Below are 18422 nucleotides of genomic sequence, written 5' to 3'. Positions count from 1 at the left end.
ATTCCTCAAAATAGAAAACGTTTTAGGTGAAAAACAGATCTAATGTTTGTAAATCTTATTTCTATTTAACATCAATATTAACAATGAAAACATGCACCAAACCTTTTACTAAAAACAATTTTTTTTTGTAGACTGAAGGAATAAAATTATAATCTGGACGGCATCCCCCCTGCAATGATCAGTGTCTCCCCAGTCATGTAACTTGCATCTTCAGACGCCAAAAATGCAGCGGCTCCACTTATATCTTGAGGCAGCCCCAACCTTAAGAATCATTTAAAAAAAAAACGACCATTAAGTCTAAAAACTTACCTATTCATGGGAATTTGGGCCAGTGCCTGCTCCTTGGCCCCTTCATCCTCATGTAACTATTATCCAAATCAATATTAGAAATTTTCCAAAGTTAACTTACTTACAGCCGCTGAGAACCTAGTTTGAATAACCCCTGGTGCCAGGGCGTTAACTGTGATATTTTCCCCAGCGAGATGTGACGCCGCTGCTTTTGTCAAGCCAAACAACGCCGTTTTACTCACACAGTAAGCTCCAAGTAACTTAAACCAAGCTTTAAGTGACTTAAGTCACATACAAGTCATCATAGCTTACATTAAATGGGTGGAAACCACCAATAGAAGACACGAAAATTATTCTTCCATACGGCCGTTCACGTAGAAGAGGCAAAGCTTCCTTCGCCAAAAGAAAAGACGCTTTCACATTGACCTCAAAAATTTTATCCCACGATTTTTCATCGCACTACAAAAGTCAGGTTAAGTAGTGACTTAAGTCAGATTGTTTTATACATCTAAGACGGGGGCCACAGATGGATTAACGGCGGCATTAGAAACGAGGATATCAAGCCCCCCAAGTTGTTTGGCAGTATCAAAAAGCTTTTTCCTGTCGTCTTCTTTACTAACATGACAAACTAGTCCTGTCACGTTCAAACCTTCAGATTTGAGTCTGTTGACTGCCGAGTCCACGTTATTTTGTTTGCGGCTGCTGACGACGACTTTGGCCCCTTCTTGAGCGAGACGCCTTGCGATGGCGTATCCAATTCTGGAATAGTGGTGAGTATAGGAAATCATGTTTATTTTTTTACCCATCGGTTGAAGCTGTCACGATTGCGATTTTACCACCGAGGCGGGTGATGGAAGGTGTGATGGCACTCATTTCTGCAAGTAATCGTCTGAATTTGATTTTCACTTATGTTTCAGTGATAGATTATAGCGCTTAGGGTCCTAACGTGTCAATAGTTCAGTTGAGTTAAGTGACATACTGAGTAAAGGTCGCTGATATATTATCGCAAAAAACAACAATTCATTGTAATATCTCGGATTACGCTTTAGGTTGGAAAGTGGGGGTGAATTAATATGGAAGGAGATCTGGAATAGACAACCCAAAATACATGATAAATGATAAGAGACTCTCAAGGTACATTAGATAAAGGTTTCTGTTCCTTTTAAACTGTGTAATCTGTAGGGGGTCGAAATATGTTAATATTTGAATTTTTGTAAGGTAAACAATGTTATCGTGATTGAATTATCGTCTAGTTTTTATCCTTATCTACAATGTTTTATAAACAGAAGGGATGCCTAATAGAAAAATGATTTTTCGTTAACAAAGTTCAATATAGGTGGAATTTTTTATTCATTTAAAGGATTCCTGGGATTTAAATTTTGTTTCTTTCAAGGTGGTACTGTTGGTAGCTGAAGGACGCCGCCAGATAGCGCTAATTCATCTCACAAGACGCCCATTTCAGGCCTCGTTTGGAATTCAAACACTTCAAGAACCTAACTTTTCACTTTTGAAAACTAAAGAAACTTGTCGCGACGCCGTCCCCACCCCCATAGTTTGTTACTCTCTTACATAAGAATCAGCTGATTCCCTGACCTCGTCACTCTGCACCGCTTCGCAGTCGCTCCGACGCCAGCGACGCCCTCGAACTCGAAATTCTTCTTGAATGGCGCATTTAAAATATCCAATCTCCGAAATCACAATAAGTTCGTAATTTTCTCATCGGTTACGAAGCCGGTGACGTGATGTTTTATCGACGATTAAAATATATGTTGCCAGTCGTGTTTGCGCTGCGTAAACGACGACACTTGGCTTTTTTGGTTTGTGCCGCTGCCACCGACGAGGTTAGCCAGAGTGTGGATCGCGTCAAGTGCACCACAACCTCCAAAAATCGCATCGTCAGTATGAGTAAAGATGAAGAAAAGTTCAAGATTGAAATTTCTGATGGATTGCTGTTGTATTACGATAGATTTTCGTTCTACTCGCAAAAGGTAAAGAAGATACAAGAGTGTGGATGATGACGTATGGTTTGGTGTTTTTGGTGGAGGGTTTACGAATGTTATGCAAGAAAGAAATTTTTCCAATTAGTTACAAAGGTCTTTTGTTCTTTTTTTATTGGGGATTAAGGTCGCAAGATGGTCAGGGTAAAATTAGTGGAAGATTTGGAAAAGTGACCTTGGGTTTCACTTGCTCATGGGATCAGTTTTTTCTCATTGTTATTGTTATTATTACAATTAAGTAGATTGCTGAAGTGCAAAATACTACGGTTTGGCTGAGAGAAATGTTGTAAAAACTATTATTATCGTAAATGGCGGTTTTTATGATCTTTTGTTGGATCTTTTCTTATTTGATGTTCTAGTTTGTGAATTGTTAAACACGAGATCTAGGTTTATTAATATGTAGCAGCTAGGGCAATCGACTAAAGTAAATATTCTGTTAAAGACATTCTCCAGCTTAAATTAAATTTTACCATAAATTCAGGCAAATATTTTACATCTTATAAGTGACAATCAGTCTCTAAATGTATAATTATCTTTATATTACTTGATGCAACAGTTTCAGAATGTTTGTTTAGGTTTGAGTGGCAGCTAATTTGTTTGATATAAGTTGAGGTACAGTGGAAAATTTATAGACGTTTTTTTCTATTGATTTTTCTTTATCCATTTTGAGACTACACTAAAATACTTTGGATTTTTTTGGATCCAGTTATTTATAAAGAAAAAGATGCTTATTAGTTTAAATGTATTCATGGAGAAAATTATATTTTAATCTTTGTTATATTTTGTTTTATTGAAGTCAAAGTCACGAATTTCATTTTTTTTTCGTTTAAGCTTGTAAAGTTGAACTTTGTTAGCAGTTTATAAAATACTCCTTTATAAGCCAATTTTCTTTCATAAGTATGTAATACTATTTAATTTTTGAAAACTCAAGGTTACAATTACACTTCTGTTGTAAGTTGTAAGTAAGCACCATTTTATTTACATCACATTTTTTTCAAACGGTGTAAAGTTGTTATTGCTGTAAACACAAGAGAGAATAGAAATTTCGCTACTCTCACTTTGTTTCTTTTGAATGACATGTAAATTTGTATACGATTCCTACTCGTGTTCTTTAGAAAGTGAAAAGTGTAACCCTAACATTCCACAACATGCGTGTTTCAAATTTACCGGCCAAAACGAAAATAACTCTAATTGTAAAAGTAAAAATATAAACAAAACACTCGTTGCTCACGTCTTTATCGTGAGCAGAAAAATGTAAAATTACAGTGCCCTTCATCTTTTTATATTAATTATTATCATTTGATAACATGCATTCTATAATCGAATTAATAAAAAATATTCTATTGTTGTACCAGACCTTAGCAGTCATGCTTTTGTTTATCTGGATTATGTGAGTATCTACATGCTACACTGATACGATTAACTATTTGTGGATCTCGAATGGTTTAGCAGCCATCAGACAAACACAGGGCGCCTTGAATGAATTTTTTCGTTATTACGGTGATCGAAATAAACTGAGAGCAATTCAAAATCGATTAGAGATTTCTATCTACATGTGTTTGTCGTATCTTTGAGATGGTTTGCATTTTTTCAACAATACTTATTATTATCATCGAATACCACAGTTTATCAATCAATGTTTTTATGTTTCCAAATATTGACTCTGCACTCCAAACCGTGATGACATGATAAATCGACTTTTGCTTATAATTTTTGTAAATATTGTTTTCAAAGCTGAGGTGTACGTACTCAATATTTGTGGTTTTGGTATGCAGAAATATAAGTCAGACACTTATCAGAAATCGCAATGTAGTAGCTAAACCCCAATCCTTGAAATCTGTAATAATTTATTTATAGATCTAATTTAATCTCAGTTTTTTTTTTAAATCACAACTAGATTAAAGGCTTTGAGGGTTTAGATATAGATAGAAATCTCATAGCTACCTGTAATTAATAAGTTCTCTGATAAACAATATAAACAGCGGGTGTGAGCATTGATAGCAATGTCATAAAAATATATGCGGTGTATCAAACGGACAGGTAGCTACCAGAAAAATGGCAACAGAGAAAACTACTTTGGTAGAAAAACAAGATCACAAAAACCGATATTTTTTTTAAATGAAAGACAAAAGTACTGGCGGCTTACTTACCAGACGGAGCCGACAAAAGCATCTACAGAAAAAGCCACTTTGGAAAAAAACAAGATCAAACACGCCGAAGCGGTGAAATTTCCGTTTCAAAGTATGTGTGAAATTATCTGACTGAACGATGCAGAGAATCAATCTTTTAAATATGGAATCGGAACAGCTCCATAAAAGTCTTCTAGATTTATTTTTATGACGATTTAAGTCTGTGATTTTCTCCAGGTCGTGATGGCCCTCCACGAGAAGAACCTGGCCTTCGACAGCAAAATCGTCAACCTAATTAAAAGCGAGCAGTATCAACCATGGTTCCTCTATTTAAACCCCCGTGGTGAAGTCCCCGTTCTTCAAGACACCGGTAAAATCATCCCCGATTCTGCAAGAATTATCGATTACCTCGAAGACAACTTTAGTAACGGCGATACTCCCAGACTTATTCCCATGGACCAAGGCCCAGAAATCCGTCAGAAAGTCACCCATTTCCGTCACGTCCTCCAGCAAGCTCCCGAAGGCATGCTTACCACTGGCGCGATGCTAAATCAACATCTACTCAAGAACCCGAAAGTTCCGTTCTATGGGCCGATTCGAAAAGCGCTGGCCAGTAAGTTGGATTTAAACAAAAGGTGAGAATGTAACCTCGTTGTTACAGATGCTGAGAAAAATGGAGGAAAAACGCTACGAGAATACGCTGAGAAAAATCCACAACATCGTGAAATCTTGCTAAAGAAAGCGGAAAGTCGTGAAGAAAAATACGAGAAGTTGATTGTAGAGAAGAACTTTTTAGAGGTGTTAGATCAAATACATGTGATTTTAGATGAGGTAGAGGCGGAGCTAAGCAAACATACAGGCGGTAACTGTTTAGTTTTTTAATTATGTCTTCACTTATTGTTTGTGTTCTAGATAAACAAGACTGGTGGTTATGTTCGAGTAGGTTTACAATCGCTGATGTAGAGTTGACAATTTTACTCGTAAGAATTAGTCAGTTGGGTCTCGAACATATATTTTGGGCGTCAGGGAAAAGGCCTTGTATCGAAAAATATTACGAAAGAGCCAAATCGAGGGATTCGTTCAAGAAGACCGTTCCAGGGACTTTTGTGCTGATAAAAACGATTCTGATGGCACAAGCACCCATTTTAATAGGGGTAATGGCAGCAGTGGCGTTGATTGTAGGCGGGTCTATCATCGCCAAGAAATTTGCTTAAGTCACTGTACGAGTCAGTGAATTGTGTTTTTGAGTTTCGGATCGATAGGTGGTTATAAATATTTTTATATTGATAGTTGCGGTTCATTTGTTATTATTACTCAGTAACGGAATTAAATAATTTCTTTGAGGATTTGTGTTTTTCTAATATTTCAACTCAGTACTCACAAAAATAATACAGTAAAACTTATAATTTTAACGGTAAAAACAAACAACTCATCTAATTATAATTTTACGTGTTTTATTAATGTTTAAATTATTTGCAATGAATGGACCGAAAGAAAATTTTGTTTATTTATTTTCGTATTTTGTTATACAGGGTGTTTCGTAAAGGAGCGGCAATCATTGAGATCAGCAAGAGAAGCGGGTTTTTGCAGTTCTTTCTTTCGTACAACGTTTCGTTTAAGAACTAGAAGATCTTTAATTGCTTGAAAATTATGTATGTAGTATCAATTTATTTTGGAATATCAAAAAAATGAAAACTGCCAACCATTTTGTAACCACTTCTTTTTGCATCCAGCAACGCCTTAGAAATGGACAGTTTTTCCACTTTCTCCTGGAATATGTTATAAAATAAAGCATTTGTCTGTGATGGTGTATTTTTTATTTATTAAGAATTATGAGCACCTACTGATAACAAAAGCATCAAATCTTACGTATAATTTACCAACAAAAAATTGATTTAACAACCCAGTAAAGAACACGTTGCCGATGACTAAAATATACAATTATACAAAAAATAACATAATAACAGAAAATAAAATTATCAACAACCCAGTAAACAGACATTACATTGACAATACATAAATACTTAAATAAATTACCAATAAGATACCTCCACAAACACAAAATTTGATTAAAAATTTCAATGACATTCTTATTTTATAAAAATGATTTTTACTGATTATGATCACAGATTGTCGAAAGTCCAGCACGGCTGGAAAAGCTTTATTTTGTCATTTATAGTAGCAACAATCCAGAGTACGTACAAAAAATATTTCAGTCACAATATCATTAAAATTTGTACCTTAATAACAAGAGCAAAACCCACAATTAATTACACAAAATCGCCCAATCACCCGGAGCTCGTATCCTCTTGTGTCCCTTCCTGTTGTGTATAAATGGGTCGCCCCATGAAGAGTGGCCCCCTTCCGTTTACTATACTACCCGTTCTTCGACGTGGTTGCGCCGGAGCTTCCCCCTTCTTTTTTATATATTTAAAAACACCCTGCCCTGGAAGCTTTGGGAACAATTTGGGATGTGTGTACCAAATTCGGTACGTGAAGAACCATGTAAGGATGGCTAAAATACCGCCCAAGAACTTCTCTATCATGATATGATAGTATAGCATTGTACAGACTAACATAACGTCCCACATTAGTTGGAATATCGTAATTGCGATGAAAAGTCCCCGTATGTACGGCGTGTATTTTTTGTAATTTTCTTGCAAGTCCCGCATTTCATCGTTGGATAAGTTTCGCAACGGGTTGAGATTTTGTGAGGGGTCTCTATAGTCCCTGTGATGTTTTTCTAACCTCAAGTGTTCTTTAATGCTGTCCCAATTTTCTATACTTCTTGTTTCTTCTATAAGCAAAAGACTTCCATAGATGAGGATGAAGGTGTGTCCGGAAACGTCGAAGCCATTCCAGAGATGACCTGCTTGGAGACATGTGCCCTTGGTGTTGAACTGGCGATGGCCGCATCGGCCAAACGACGCCTCAATCACATTAAACAATGTGGTCCAAAACCACCAAAAGAACGTCGCCACACATATTCGCAGGAAATGGTGCTTCAGTATTCGTTGCTTCTGACCGCAGCAATAGATGTAAGTAGTCAACCCAACAAATGGAACGAGGAGCAGTAAATTCCAGCCCCACGCGAACTTCACGAAAAATTTATTGAAAACGTTGTCGGAGCGTGATAAGTACATTTTAGGTATGGGGGCTACGTCTGCTATTAGCGATAATAAAAATAGAGTTCCGAGGTAGATCGCCACTTTGAGGTTAGTGTCGAAAAAGAGAGATTTTTTACATAAGTACAACACCATCAAAAGCATTGTCTCTTTTATTGATGTGGGCTCACATGTTGGTTTCGTTCCGCGGAACTCCAGGTTGTTGTCACTCGTTGGGGGGCGAAAATTTAATTTTTGATGAAGAGGGCGACGTTTCGTCGCCATGATGACATGGAAATGTCAAAGTGACGTGTATGACGTAATGTGAAGTTAGCCGCGAAGAAAAATAAATTAAATTATTCCAAAATCACTTATAATTTCACTATAAATGCAATTTAAGTTCAGTTTGATGAATTTAAACATTAAAAACACTTTGCACTCATCGGGTGACACTAAAGTTTGACCTTTGAACTGATGAATTTTAATTTCATTGCCAACCACACAAACCAAATTGCACAATATGATACAATGTGATAAAAAACATAACCGAGCAGAGTTTTCGGACAAATTTTGCGCTTAAGAATTGGCTGCGACGTATAGCCAGTTTGGTGTGGATTCAGTGAGCCCCCATAAATGTCTGCGGCTTGGTTACTCACTGACATCATGTTAATACGAAGATTTCTCTCAACAATGCGAAAAAGTCTTGTGGGGTCCTCTTGCACCATCGCCGTGGAAGGTAACATCGGCAGTGGGAAGTCTACATTCCTTAGACATCTCGAGAAGTTGGGTAACGTCACTGTTTTCTCTGAACCTTTAGAAAAGTGGCGCAACTGCCAGGGTCACAATCTATTAGATTTGATGTACAATGATCCAAAGAAGTACAGTTTTTCCTTTCAGTCCTATGTTCAATTAACATTGCTGGAAGCCCATACTCGGAAAATCAGCACTCACTACCGATTGTTAGAAAGATCTCTATACAGCGCTAGATACTGTTTTGTGGAAAAGCTGAAACGTGATGGGCTCATGTCGCTCCCAGAATTTACTGTAATTGATGAATGGTTTAAGTGGATCAAACAAGACCGCAATGTCGGAGTTGATTTAATTGTGTATTTAAGAACAGACCCTGAAGTGGTTTATGAAAGAATTCAAAAAAGAGATCGAGCTGAAGAAAGAAAGGTTCCATTTGAGTATGTAAAAAGTTTGCACGAGTTACATGAGGACTGGTTGCAACGTAAGACGTTATATGAATGCCCTGCACCTGTTTTCACCATTGATGCAAATGTGGATTTGGAGGTTATAGGAGGGGAATATATAAAATTTGAAGACCAGATTCTTAATAACAAGGTCTCACTTTAGTGCAAGCTTTAAAGAGTTTTTGTCAACGTAATTTAAGAAGTAAACATTAGTTTATGATGCATTTCACCTGGGCCAAAAATGTTTGTGATTTAAGTTGTAAATGACGTTTGAGGTTGTGTATTTAATAATTTTGTAATTTTACAAGCTGGTCAGTACACTTTATTAATTTATAATAATTTTGAACAAATATTTATATATCATTGTCCCTGAAAATTTCAAATAAACATTTGTTACTAAAATCTGAGCTAAAATTATTTATAAATTTAAATCATGTGGTCATTTGCGACACGTCCTATCCTTAGTAGAGGATTTTAAGTTTGTATGCTTGTTTGTTTTTACACAGATTAGTAATACTTTTTTGCTATCAAAAATTATTCAAGTAATAAGACCAAATTCGTCTGAAATCTTTTTTAAATATTTTAAATTAATTTTTCAATAGATAACGTCCTACAAATAGTGTCATCTAAGTTTCCAACCTAACTTTTTATGAGTTAATTGTCAACCTAAAAATGTGGCAAAAAACTTTATTACAATCACATTTAACTCAAAGTAAGTCCTGTGAAATGAACTCTGAACGATTTATAAAATTTACTTATTTTAGTTTTAACAAAGAGGTTATTTCATGGCCGTAAACCTGTCTCCAAAGAGATAAGATTTCATCTCAATCAGCGATGGAGAAAGAACAAGGGGCTTCCTTTGAATCCTAACACAGAAGGAGTATTAACTGATAGTCCTGATTATTCGTTCTTAGATGGAAGACCCACGCCTTATGGTATAGGACAAATGAAAAGAATTGTTCATCAACAACAAATAGCTGATCAAATTATTAAACTGACGGGAGAAATAGATTTTGCGGTGGACAGACATGAAAAATTATTGCAGGAGGAGGCAGATAGGAGGCAACATATTCTTGATAGTAAATTAAAGCCAAAAGGAATTGCGTTGTTGAAAAAGAAGAAAAATAGTGAAACACATTAGTTTATAGCAAAATGTACATGCTTAGAAGTAAAAGGTTTCAATGTTCACTGACTGTTGTTTATTTTTTTGTCTTTGAATAATAAAAAAAATTCAAATTGTCAGCAAGGCAGTTTAAATTTGCGAAAAATAGGTGTACAGTAGACTCTCGATTATCCATCAGAGTTTCGGTTATTCGAGTCTCCCCGTTATTCGAGCAACTGATGGTTTTGAATTCCTTTGCGTTATCCGATCTAATCCGGAATTTTATCTGAGTTTTTTCATAAAATGAACAATTTATACAAAAAACGCCATATTTGGTCTGGTGTCTTGATTGTTTTTGGAATTGCAGTTTTGTGTATGGATGCAAATCTATATTTGCGATGAAACTGGTAGAGCTCAGTCAATGAAGACAATGAAATCGACATAATTTTAGAAGTTTTGAAATTTTTGCCAATTGTAGGTAAAACAAATAAAAACAATAAGTTGATTTTTCGTGTATTATTTTTTATTTCAAACAGTCCTTCGAATTATCCGAGTTTTTTCTTATCTGAGCAGGAGCTGGTTCACATTAGCTCAGTTAATATATTTAATAATAATAAAACTTTTAATGCTTTGATTGTCAAAAGATTTTTTAGCCACGTAAAATTCTTGGTGGTAACTTTTTAAAATTCATCTCTTTTTCTTGCTCACAATTTTAATAGACTTAAAATTCAGTAAATTAACGAATTTAAGTGCAACTGTTACTAGTGTTACGAAGTTTCTATTATTACAATTTAGCTTGCCAATTTTCCAAGAACGGAAACAAATACATATTCATTTCTTCAGTTTCTTATTCAATTTTCTCTTGCGCGTTTGCTGAGTAGAATTGTTTAAAACGCTCCAAGAAAGTCTTCACCGCGTATGAAAAAAACGATATTATTTATTGGAAAAAAATCGTGTCGCAAAATAACAAATATTATCTAATTTTTATTTTTAATATAAAATGATGGATGCGCCGGGTTTAAAAGTGTTTTTCAAATCTTCAAGTAAAATTTGTTAATTGTAGGGAATATACCTAATAAATTATTCCGATTTAAGATTAAATTGGTTGAAATTGGAATGCCCTGGATTCAACTTAGGCGTTAGTAGCAGGATCACGAATTGTTTGGCGAAACGTAAATTACTCTGTAAACATCTGGCTTAATAATATAAGACCAGAATTGGGAAAATATTTAATTGGGCGAGCTTTGTGTTGAAAATTTCTCTTCATATAAAGATTTATACTTTTTTCTACATTAAGAACGTGATATTATATAATTTGAATATGTTTATTTATTAGAACAAAATGATCACTTCGATTTTGCTTGTTACCCCCAAGCAGGTTTATACTTTATTTCAATTATAGTTTGAAAGTCGCACTAATTCAATTTGAGTTGCAACTTAAAATTTTACAAAAGGTATAGATAAATGTAAACTAAACAAGCAATAATCTAAATACAGTTTTTTACCGTGGTTTTCCTATCTTTTGTTACGATATGTTTTTAAATCTGCTCTAATTGACTTGACATTTCTGACCGCTTTTCTACTTACCTTTCCTTCATGGAGATTTCATGGAATCTATATCATTAAATATTTTTCTGTGTATTTTGTAACAATGTTCTATACATAGATTTGAGTTTTACAGACAATCAAGCATCAGTTTTCTCAAAGCGTTCAATTTATTTATAAAAGTAGCAGAAAATTATCTTATTTGGGATTTAATTAAGCTTTAGTGAAAAAGTACCACACAAAATCTAAAGAGAAGCTTTATATTAAAACACTTTTGTTGTCGTTAACACTATTTGAGCTGCTTTTAGCAAAATAATGCACGTGGTATTTTGTTAGAATAGTTATTTTTATTAGTTGGCGACTGGATCGCAGGGCCTTCTTTTAGTATGTTAAAAAAACAAAGTTAGTTGAATGTACTGTCAAAGTATGTACTTTGAATAATTATCTTTCCGTGTTGTTCCTTCTTATATAATAAACTATTCACCGTCTGGCACCGTTTAATTTCAACATATTTGTCTTTTGAAAATTATTTTAACTTAAAATATTAGACATCATTGACCTAAATTAATAATAGTCGTTCCGTTCAGGATAATAGCTCATATCATAAAAACTTTTTTAATGGAAGAAAATTAAAATGGAAAAATGCATTATAAACTGCGTTTTGTTAAGTACAATTTCCACCGTCAAATATTTTTAATTGGATGTTTTCTATTTGGTTGACAACTTTAATGCACGTAGTTTTTTTTAACTTATGTGTCAAACTGAGTGTTAAATAGGTATGTATATTGTATAACTTGTATAACTTTTAATATTTTCATGTCAATAAAATGACCTTAGTTTAAATGTGTTTCTGTTTATTCATTAGAAAAAAAGTGATCTCTTTAACTTTGCTTGTCGCAAGGTTAATTTTTTTCTAACGATCACAGTTCATCAAGTTTTTACCTGAAAAAATTAGTTTCTTTTAGACTGAGCTCAAAGTCGCCCAAAAATGAAATCGCGTCACAATTTTGCAAAACATCACAAAAAAGTCATAATTGATGGTAAACTCAATGAGAAATAATGAATAATAATAATATATTTTTTTCATCATAGATGACCGTCTTTGGTTAATACGAAAAGTATATTTAGACATTTTTCAATTCTCTGTTGTAAAATTTTTACTAAAAGTTATTATGCTTGGCTTAATATTTTTGACCGCTGTGCAAACTAAACTCTATTTGGAAAGGTTTGATGGTATCTACTTTATTAAATATCTTCCAATGTATGCATCATCGTTTTTCGTAAGTAAGTTTTACATTTTAGTTTAATCTACTAAGTAAGTAAGTTTTGCAGATGATTACAGCTTTAGGTAGCATTAGCTTAGAGTCTAAATTATTTATGAAAATACTCAAAAATTATATAGTTTGGGATTCTGTGAGTTTTTCTAAGAAAGTAAACCTAAAGATCCAGAAAGAAGCTTTATATCTAAACACTTTTGTTGCCGTTAACACTGCGATAGCTGTAATTAGCGCAATAATGCATATGGTTCCTTTAGAAGATGATATCGACATTTATTACCCTATAGCTTTCTTTGCGGAATTTGTTCCAGCTCTCGAGTATTATTTTTCCTGGATTTATCGACTTTTTTTTATTCCTCTTTCAATCTTGATGCCTGCAAATTGTTACATTGCTATACACATGATTACTCATTTACGTTTTCAGTGTTATTTGGTTAAGGATGTTTTGGAAAACATTGAAAAGGGTTATGGACCCGTCCAGAAAATTGGACTATGTTATGCCGACAAGTACCAGGAAGAAATAGAAAAAAAATTGAAGATGTGCATTCAGAGATATATTTACATGCGCAAGTGAGTTTGTTTAGTTTAGTTTCTTATCTTGTGCGTTTTTTTCTAGTGCGCATTATTACCTGTTAAAACATCTTAAAAATCACATAATTTTTTTAAGTGTGGCTAGTGCCATTTTAGGTGTTAGCATTATGGTGTTTTATTTTTCAGTAAGTGAAATTCAGGCAAAAACTCAAACTAACGATTTTATAAAGTTTCAGGGTACTTTCGAAGGTAGATATCTTCGAGTTATTTCTTTGGTGATTTGTTCAGTACTTATATTAGTTCACATTGCGGTTTGTGGACAGTTTGTTGAAAACGCTGTAAGACAGTTAACTAATATTTCTTTAAACAGTTTTATAATGTTCAGCTTGTTTTAGTCGAACGATATATTTGAAGTTTTGCAACAGTTGAATTGGTATTACTGGAATTCTAATAACAAGAAAATATATTTAATTTTTCTTTCTTACGCTCGACAAACTGTTTCCATAACATTTTCTGATACTGTAGCGGTTAATTACAATCTAGGTTTGTCGGTGGGCGAAATGGTTTAATTGTGATTTCTATATAATTTCTAAAACTATTATTTTAGATCGCTAAATCGATTTATTCAATGGCTTCTGTCATGGCTCAATTGAAAAACATCGATTATTCAAATAATTAGAATAAAACTAAAATAATATACTTAATAGAATATAAGAACACACACTTCATTAATAATTAAGTTAATGTTATAAAATCTGCAAAAATGTTGTCACCTTTCTTAATAAATTCTCACTTTTGCACCTCAACATTGATTCATAATTCAGTTTACTTCAGCAACCGACGAGTAAAACTCTCATCGTACTGAACTGGAAAAGTTTCAACTCAGTTCTGTAGATCTTTACGTATTTGTGTTTTAGTGCAATATTTATTTTATTATGTTGTTAGACATCGATTTATGTCTCACAAATATGTTTTTAAACGTGCTTATAACAGTGTCATTAATAAATTTCAATACACTAAGTGACGTTCTCGGATCGTTTTATTTCCAAAATTAGGTCACTGCTAACACTTATTGTGCCGTAAATAAATAACAATCAGGTTATAAATTTGAACACAGAATCTATAATTTAATGGAGTTTCCGCTACATAAACCACATAAATATTAGATTTCATAGGTATACACCTAATGCAGTAAAGTAATAGTGGTACAACTCAAGTTCTAATTTTTGACTTTTATCTGTGACACGTTTACGCCAAATGCTCTAACTATCACAACTTGGTTCCCAAAATTATCATCCTCATACCGCCGCTACATTTACCCACTTTCAAAATCAATGAATACCAAATGATTCCGTCTTGAAATTTGTGCGGTGCGACTCTTCCACCCCCACTCGCGCACATGGACAGAAAATCGCACGCTATTCCCTCACTGTGTTGAGGGCTGTCGTGGAAGTAGCGTGCCGCGCTTCGACTGACCTCAGCAGTTCCAGCGACAATCCACCGGTCTCAAAAACATCCCCGTTTTACCCTTTACATATCATTTCGTGTGGTTGTGTGCTTAGTGTGTGTCACATGTGTGTGGATATTCTTTAAACGTAGTGAAAACGGACTTTTGCAGGAATTGGTAAGAAAACTTTAAAACAAAACCTGAGTTGGGGTTACAATCTGAGGTTTTTATTAATTTTGTTTAAAATTTACTAGGGAAGGATTTTTTCCTCTAATATTTTAGTTGACAGTAATTCAATAAAATCAACAAAATACCTGTTATGAATGAAATAAATAAAACATGCATCCAGCTACATTTCCTGTTTTGAAAACAAATAAATTATTTTCCATTCTTCTTTAAATTTAATTTCAGTTTTATCTCAAAAGTTCAACAGCAAGCTTTTGCTCTTTAAAAGCATCTAACTGTTAAATGCATCAACAAGAATGGTGGATGCGCCGGGCGAACCCTTTTTTTTCAGAAACTTCTTCAATTCATTATGTTAATCTCTTTAAGAAAAATTTATCCTGCAGATGCACGTTCTCAGCGTCGCTTTTACTTGAATGCGACGCCTCATAATCCGTTTACGATATTTAGCATTACAAACGAACGAAAACGACAAAACAAAAAAATGAACAGAGTTTCGAATAAATATTCCAGCAACTTTCCACTCGATAACGTTAGAGCATTTGAAAAAAAGTGTGAAAGTACTTGAAGCTGCACGCATCATGCAAATAAATTACGCTTCTTCAAAAGCTTTCGTCGTGAAAGACCCTTTAAGGCGGATTAGAAACAGACTTTCTTTGAAATCTAGGTCTGGATCTAGGGTAAAAGGACGTAAATTTTTAATAGGGTTTTTTGTACAGACGCTGTACGACACGTCATAAATTTTTGCCAAGTGCGGATAATAATGTTGGTGGAGAATTTTTTATCTAAGTCTAATGAAGTTTTCAGAGGTGATTTACGTGGACGTCGACAATCATTTTTAGCGTAGAAACATGAAACTAGACTCATTTTATTATTTTTGTGAGGAATGTAAATAGTAATCTCGTTATAAATATTTCCAATTGAAAAATCAGAATAATGGGGAAAATGTGGAGAGATAAAAGCGATCATCAAATTTGGCGTATCGCTATTTTATTTGTTGGTTTAATTACATGCGAAGTAATTAAACACGTAATGATTGTTTGTAATAAAAGAGGTGACATTTTTAGAATTAAATGTAACAAAGCTAAAAAGGAAATTCTATTATAGAGTGTTTAAATAAACGTTGTTTGATTTAAGTGTGCTTACCAATTATGGGTCTAATTTACGAATTTTGTTGGGAATTAAGAAAATCAATGCTACACGAAAAACTGTTGTTATAAAAATTACCATGAAATGTGTTAGGCGACAACTTTTTTATACAATCTTTTCTAACAGTTTCCGGTGTAGATCCAACAATTTGATACGTAATTAATTTCACAACTTATAACAGAATTTATCGATACTTAGGTTAACAAATAGCCTCTACCAAACCTTTTACCCTTTCGCTTGCAGTTTTAATTACCCCTCTACGTCATCCACTTTCAAACAGGTGTAAACTAATATCGTGTTGATCGTTTCACCAGATACGAACCACCATTAACATATGTACAATGATAATTTTACTTGCCCCTCCCAAACATTGTTTGCGTCTGCTAATAAAAAAATAATTATTTCGCTGCCTCTATAAAATCGGAATTCACGCTTCGACACACAATACGCCGCTTCAACTCGCTAATGACTTGCTGGGCTAATTAAGATTAATTACTGACGTGTACAAGCGCACCCCTCAGAGAGGGTGGAAATTGATATTTTTCCAAAAAGTCAGAATTCAGTTGAATTTCTCGTCTTGGATATGAAGATGAATGATAATATTTGGTGAGCACGCATCGCTGGTAGTTTGCGGGGTTTTATTGGTGTCGTAGATATTCGATGACTTCATTATTTTGCGATCAATTCTTGCTTACAACATCACTTAACATTATGTATAAACCGTAAGGTTTTAGTAGTTATGTTGCGGTAGTTATTGGCTTTTCTCGCTCAAGAGCTTTTACAGGGGAGATTGAAACTGATTCGCGAGATTGTTTAGGTACCTATTGAAGTATTTATACAAAAGTGTTCCTTTGCGGGGGGTTTAAAAATTCTGCTTGTGTTGGTTCCGCCAATTAGCAAAGCATTATTAATTAATTAATTACTCTTATTACCTACAAATTATATTAATATTTATTTTTCAATTGGTGGATGCGCAGCATTACTGTAAAATCTGTTTGCAAATGAATAATTATGGTGGATTAATTTTAATTTTTTATTATTTGTATATTAAAATAAAATCAATAAAGTGAAAAAGCATATTGAAACAAATTATAAATAGAGAATAATTTTTTCAATCCTATTACATTCTGCTTTTGCATTGTTCAGAAATGAGAAATACTTCCGTAAAAGCTCAAATCAATTTTACTAAATTGTTATAGAAAACCAACTAAAATTTTGCGATAATGCAGTAAATTCCTCGCCTTAACTCAATTCTAATTAATAAATTCAATGTTACTGGGAATTATTAACATTAATTTTATATTAATTTTAGTTATAGTAGGTTTTAATTTGCACCTGCGGAGGATTACAGCATGATTATTTTAAACTAAAAGCAGCTAAATTCTAAAACACAATTACTGATTTTCATGAAAAATTCTAAATAAATCTGGACATTTGTAGTTTTTGACGTTGAGCTGTTAAGAGTTTGAACAAACACTGGTTAAAAATTACTTTTGCGAGATTTACGATCAGTTTTGAACGAAATTTGATGTTGGCGCCAATGATTTAAATAGGCGAAATTTTAGTCAGTTTAAATGTTCCATGATAACAAATACCTAAATAAGTAAATAGTTAAATTTTGAAAAAGATAAATGAAATGTGTCAGGTTGTTAGTTAGTATACCATTTCGCTATTTTTAATATGTAAATAAGCAATTATACTAATAAAACATTTTTAAAATTGCATTTGAAAAGGGTTTATCTTCATTAGTGTTTTAATAAAAGAAGCGATTTACTTTTATAGCCAAATAAATCATTAAAAATGAATTTTATATTTCTTCCTAAGTTTTATGGTAATTTCTCCATACAGCTTTTAAGGTTCCATCGTTCCAAAGATTATATTATAGATAATATAATGCTAATTTAGCCGCTTATTAGCTGCGTTTGTTCATTTTATGAACCTCACGTGAGACGCTCCACATTGTTCACTTCCAGTTTTCAAAATTGATTGCATTTTAATAATAAATCTCCCCGAAATGAAACAGCTTTTCCCCCTCTCTCGTTCATCCACAACCCGAATATTAGTAAATGCCTCCCCGAGTTTATCTTTCGTTATAAATAATTTCCTCTGTTGTAGATTTTTAATAAGTATCACCGGAGGCGCGTAATTTCCGGAAGTTCTCCGTTTAATCCGGTTGATGTGTTCGACTAACATTTTAAGATACATTAGTAAAGCCGGGTTGACTTCTATTTCCGGACTGTCAGTTATCCAACAAGATAGGGCCTTTGGAGGGAAAAAATCGAAAAAAGCAATTTGCTTTATTCGTCGCTCAATTTCTATTCACATACGACAAATTTTAACTTTACAGGCGCTCGTAAAACTAGACGTAAACATGTACGCGTTAAGTCCTAAAAGAGTCGTAAACTTCTTTCATTTTTCAGTGAAAATGTGGAGTTCTGGTTCGAGTTCGAAATTATTAGCCGCCTCACGCACCCAAA

The 18422-nt window shown here is 33.8% G+C and overlaps 4 protein-coding genes and 1 pseudogene across 5 annotated transcripts; 3 read left to right on the top strand and 2 right to left on the bottom strand.

Moving 5' to 3' along the window:
• Positions 1 to 40: 40 nt before the first annotated feature.
• LOC148178650 (dehydrogenase/reductase SDR family member 4-like) lies at positions 41 to 1359 on the bottom strand. The gene is made up of 6 exons (XM_088029981.1): positions 1091 to 1359; positions 795 to 1047; positions 601 to 747; positions 414 to 548; positions 310 to 365; positions 41 to 261 (listed from the first exon to the last, which is right to left on the bottom strand). Exons 1-6 carry the CDS (start codon positions 1159 to 1161, stop codon positions 147 to 149), a joined length of 777 nt encoding a protein of 258 aa, XP_087886107.1. The 5' UTR covers positions 1162 to 1359; the 3' UTR covers positions 41 to 146.
• A 511-nt stretch (positions 1360 to 1870) lies between these two features.
• Gdap1 (ganglioside induced differentiation associated protein 1) lies at positions 1871 to 6042 on the top strand. 2 transcript variants are annotated; one of them, XM_088029979.1, is made up of 5 exons: positions 1871 to 2276; positions 4652 to 5027; positions 5076 to 5276; positions 5327 to 5568; positions 5947 to 6042. In XM_088029979.1, exons 1-5 carry the CDS (start codon positions 2031 to 2033, stop codon positions 5956 to 5958), a joined length of 1077 nt encoding a protein of 358 aa, XP_087886105.1. In that variant the 5' UTR covers positions 1871 to 2030; the 3' UTR covers positions 5959 to 6042. The 2 variants fall into 2 exon arrangements, with proteins under 2 accessions (XP_087886105.1, XP_087886103.1); XM_088029977.1 differs by lacking the exon at positions 5947 to 6042 and having other exon boundaries at positions 5327 to 5758.
• Positions 6043 to 6222: 180 nt separating this feature from the next.
• On the bottom strand, positions 6223 to 7937 carry Fitm (acyl-coenzyme A diphosphatase Fitm). The gene has a single exon (XM_088029980.1). The coding sequence runs from the start codon at positions 7801 to 7803 to the stop codon at positions 6703 to 6705; it is 1101 nt and encodes a 366-aa protein (XP_087886106.1). The 5' UTR covers positions 7804 to 7937; the 3' UTR covers positions 6223 to 6702.
• An 11-nt stretch (positions 7938 to 7948) lies between these two features.
• LOC148178647 (deoxynucleoside kinase pseudogene) lies at positions 7949 to 9050 on the top strand (annotated as a pseudogene).
• A 251-nt stretch (positions 9051 to 9301) lies between these two features.
• On the top strand, positions 9302 to 9899 carry mRpL52 (mitochondrial ribosomal protein L52). Its single transcript, XM_088030148.1, has 2 exons — positions 9302 to 9423; positions 9476 to 9899. The coding sequence occupies exons 1-2, from the start codon at positions 9384 to 9386 to the stop codon at positions 9850 to 9852; spliced, it is 417 nt and encodes a 138-aa protein (XP_087886274.1). The 5' UTR covers positions 9302 to 9383; the 3' UTR covers positions 9853 to 9899.
• Positions 9900 to 18422: the final 8523 nt, after the last annotated feature.

The sequence above is a fragment of the Gnatocerus cornutus genome, chromosome 2 (genome assembly GCF_029298725.1).
Source record: "Gnatocerus cornutus isolate USDA-ARS CGAHR chromosome 2, icGnaCorn1.1, whole genome shotgun sequence".
In the NCBI taxonomy this organism is placed as follows: Eukaryota; Metazoa; Arthropoda; class Insecta; order Coleoptera; family Tenebrionidae; genus Gnatocerus; species Gnatocerus cornutus.
Note: the sequence above shows the minus strand (reverse complement) of the source record. Positions and strands in the feature narration are given on the sequence as shown.

Excerpts from the sequence above, each read along its gene's own strand:
- LOC148178650 (XM_088029981.1), bottom strand. The coding sequence starts at position 1,161 with ATGAGTGCCATCACACCTTCCATCACCCGCCTCGGTGGTAAAATCGCA. Across the intron at positions 748-794 it reads CTGTGGCCCCCGTCTTAGAT|TGCGATGAAAAATCGTGGGA; the intron begins GTATAAAACAAT and ends TGACTTTTGTAG. Across the intron at positions 549-600 it reads GTGGTTTCCACCCATTTAAT|TTACTTGGAGCTTACTGTGT; the intron begins GTAAGCTATGAT and ends GCTTGGTTTAAG.
- Gdap1 (XM_088029977.1), top strand. The coding sequence starts at position 2,031 with ATGTTTTATCGACGATTAAAATATATGTTGCCAGTCGTGTTTGCGCTG. Across the intron at positions 2,277-4,651 it reads TTTCGTTCTACTCGCAAAAG|GTCGTGATGGCCCTCCACGA; the intron begins GTAAAGAAGATA and ends GATTTTCTCCAG. Across the intron at positions 5,277-5,326 it reads GCTAAGCAAACATACAGGCG|ATAAACAAGACTGGTGGTTA; the intron begins GTAACTGTTTAG and ends TTTGTGTTCTAG.
- Fitm (XM_088029980.1), bottom strand. The coding sequence starts at position 7,803 with ATGGCGACGAAACGTCGCCCTCTTCATCAAAAATTAAATTTTCGCCCC.
- mRpL52 (XM_088030148.1), top strand. The coding sequence starts at position 9,384 with ATGTGGCAAAAAACTTTATTACAATCACATTTAACTCAAA. Across the intron at positions 9,424-9,475 it reads ACAATCACATTTAACTCAAA|TTTTAACAAAGAGGTTATTT; the intron begins GTAAGTCCTGTG and ends TACTTATTTTAG.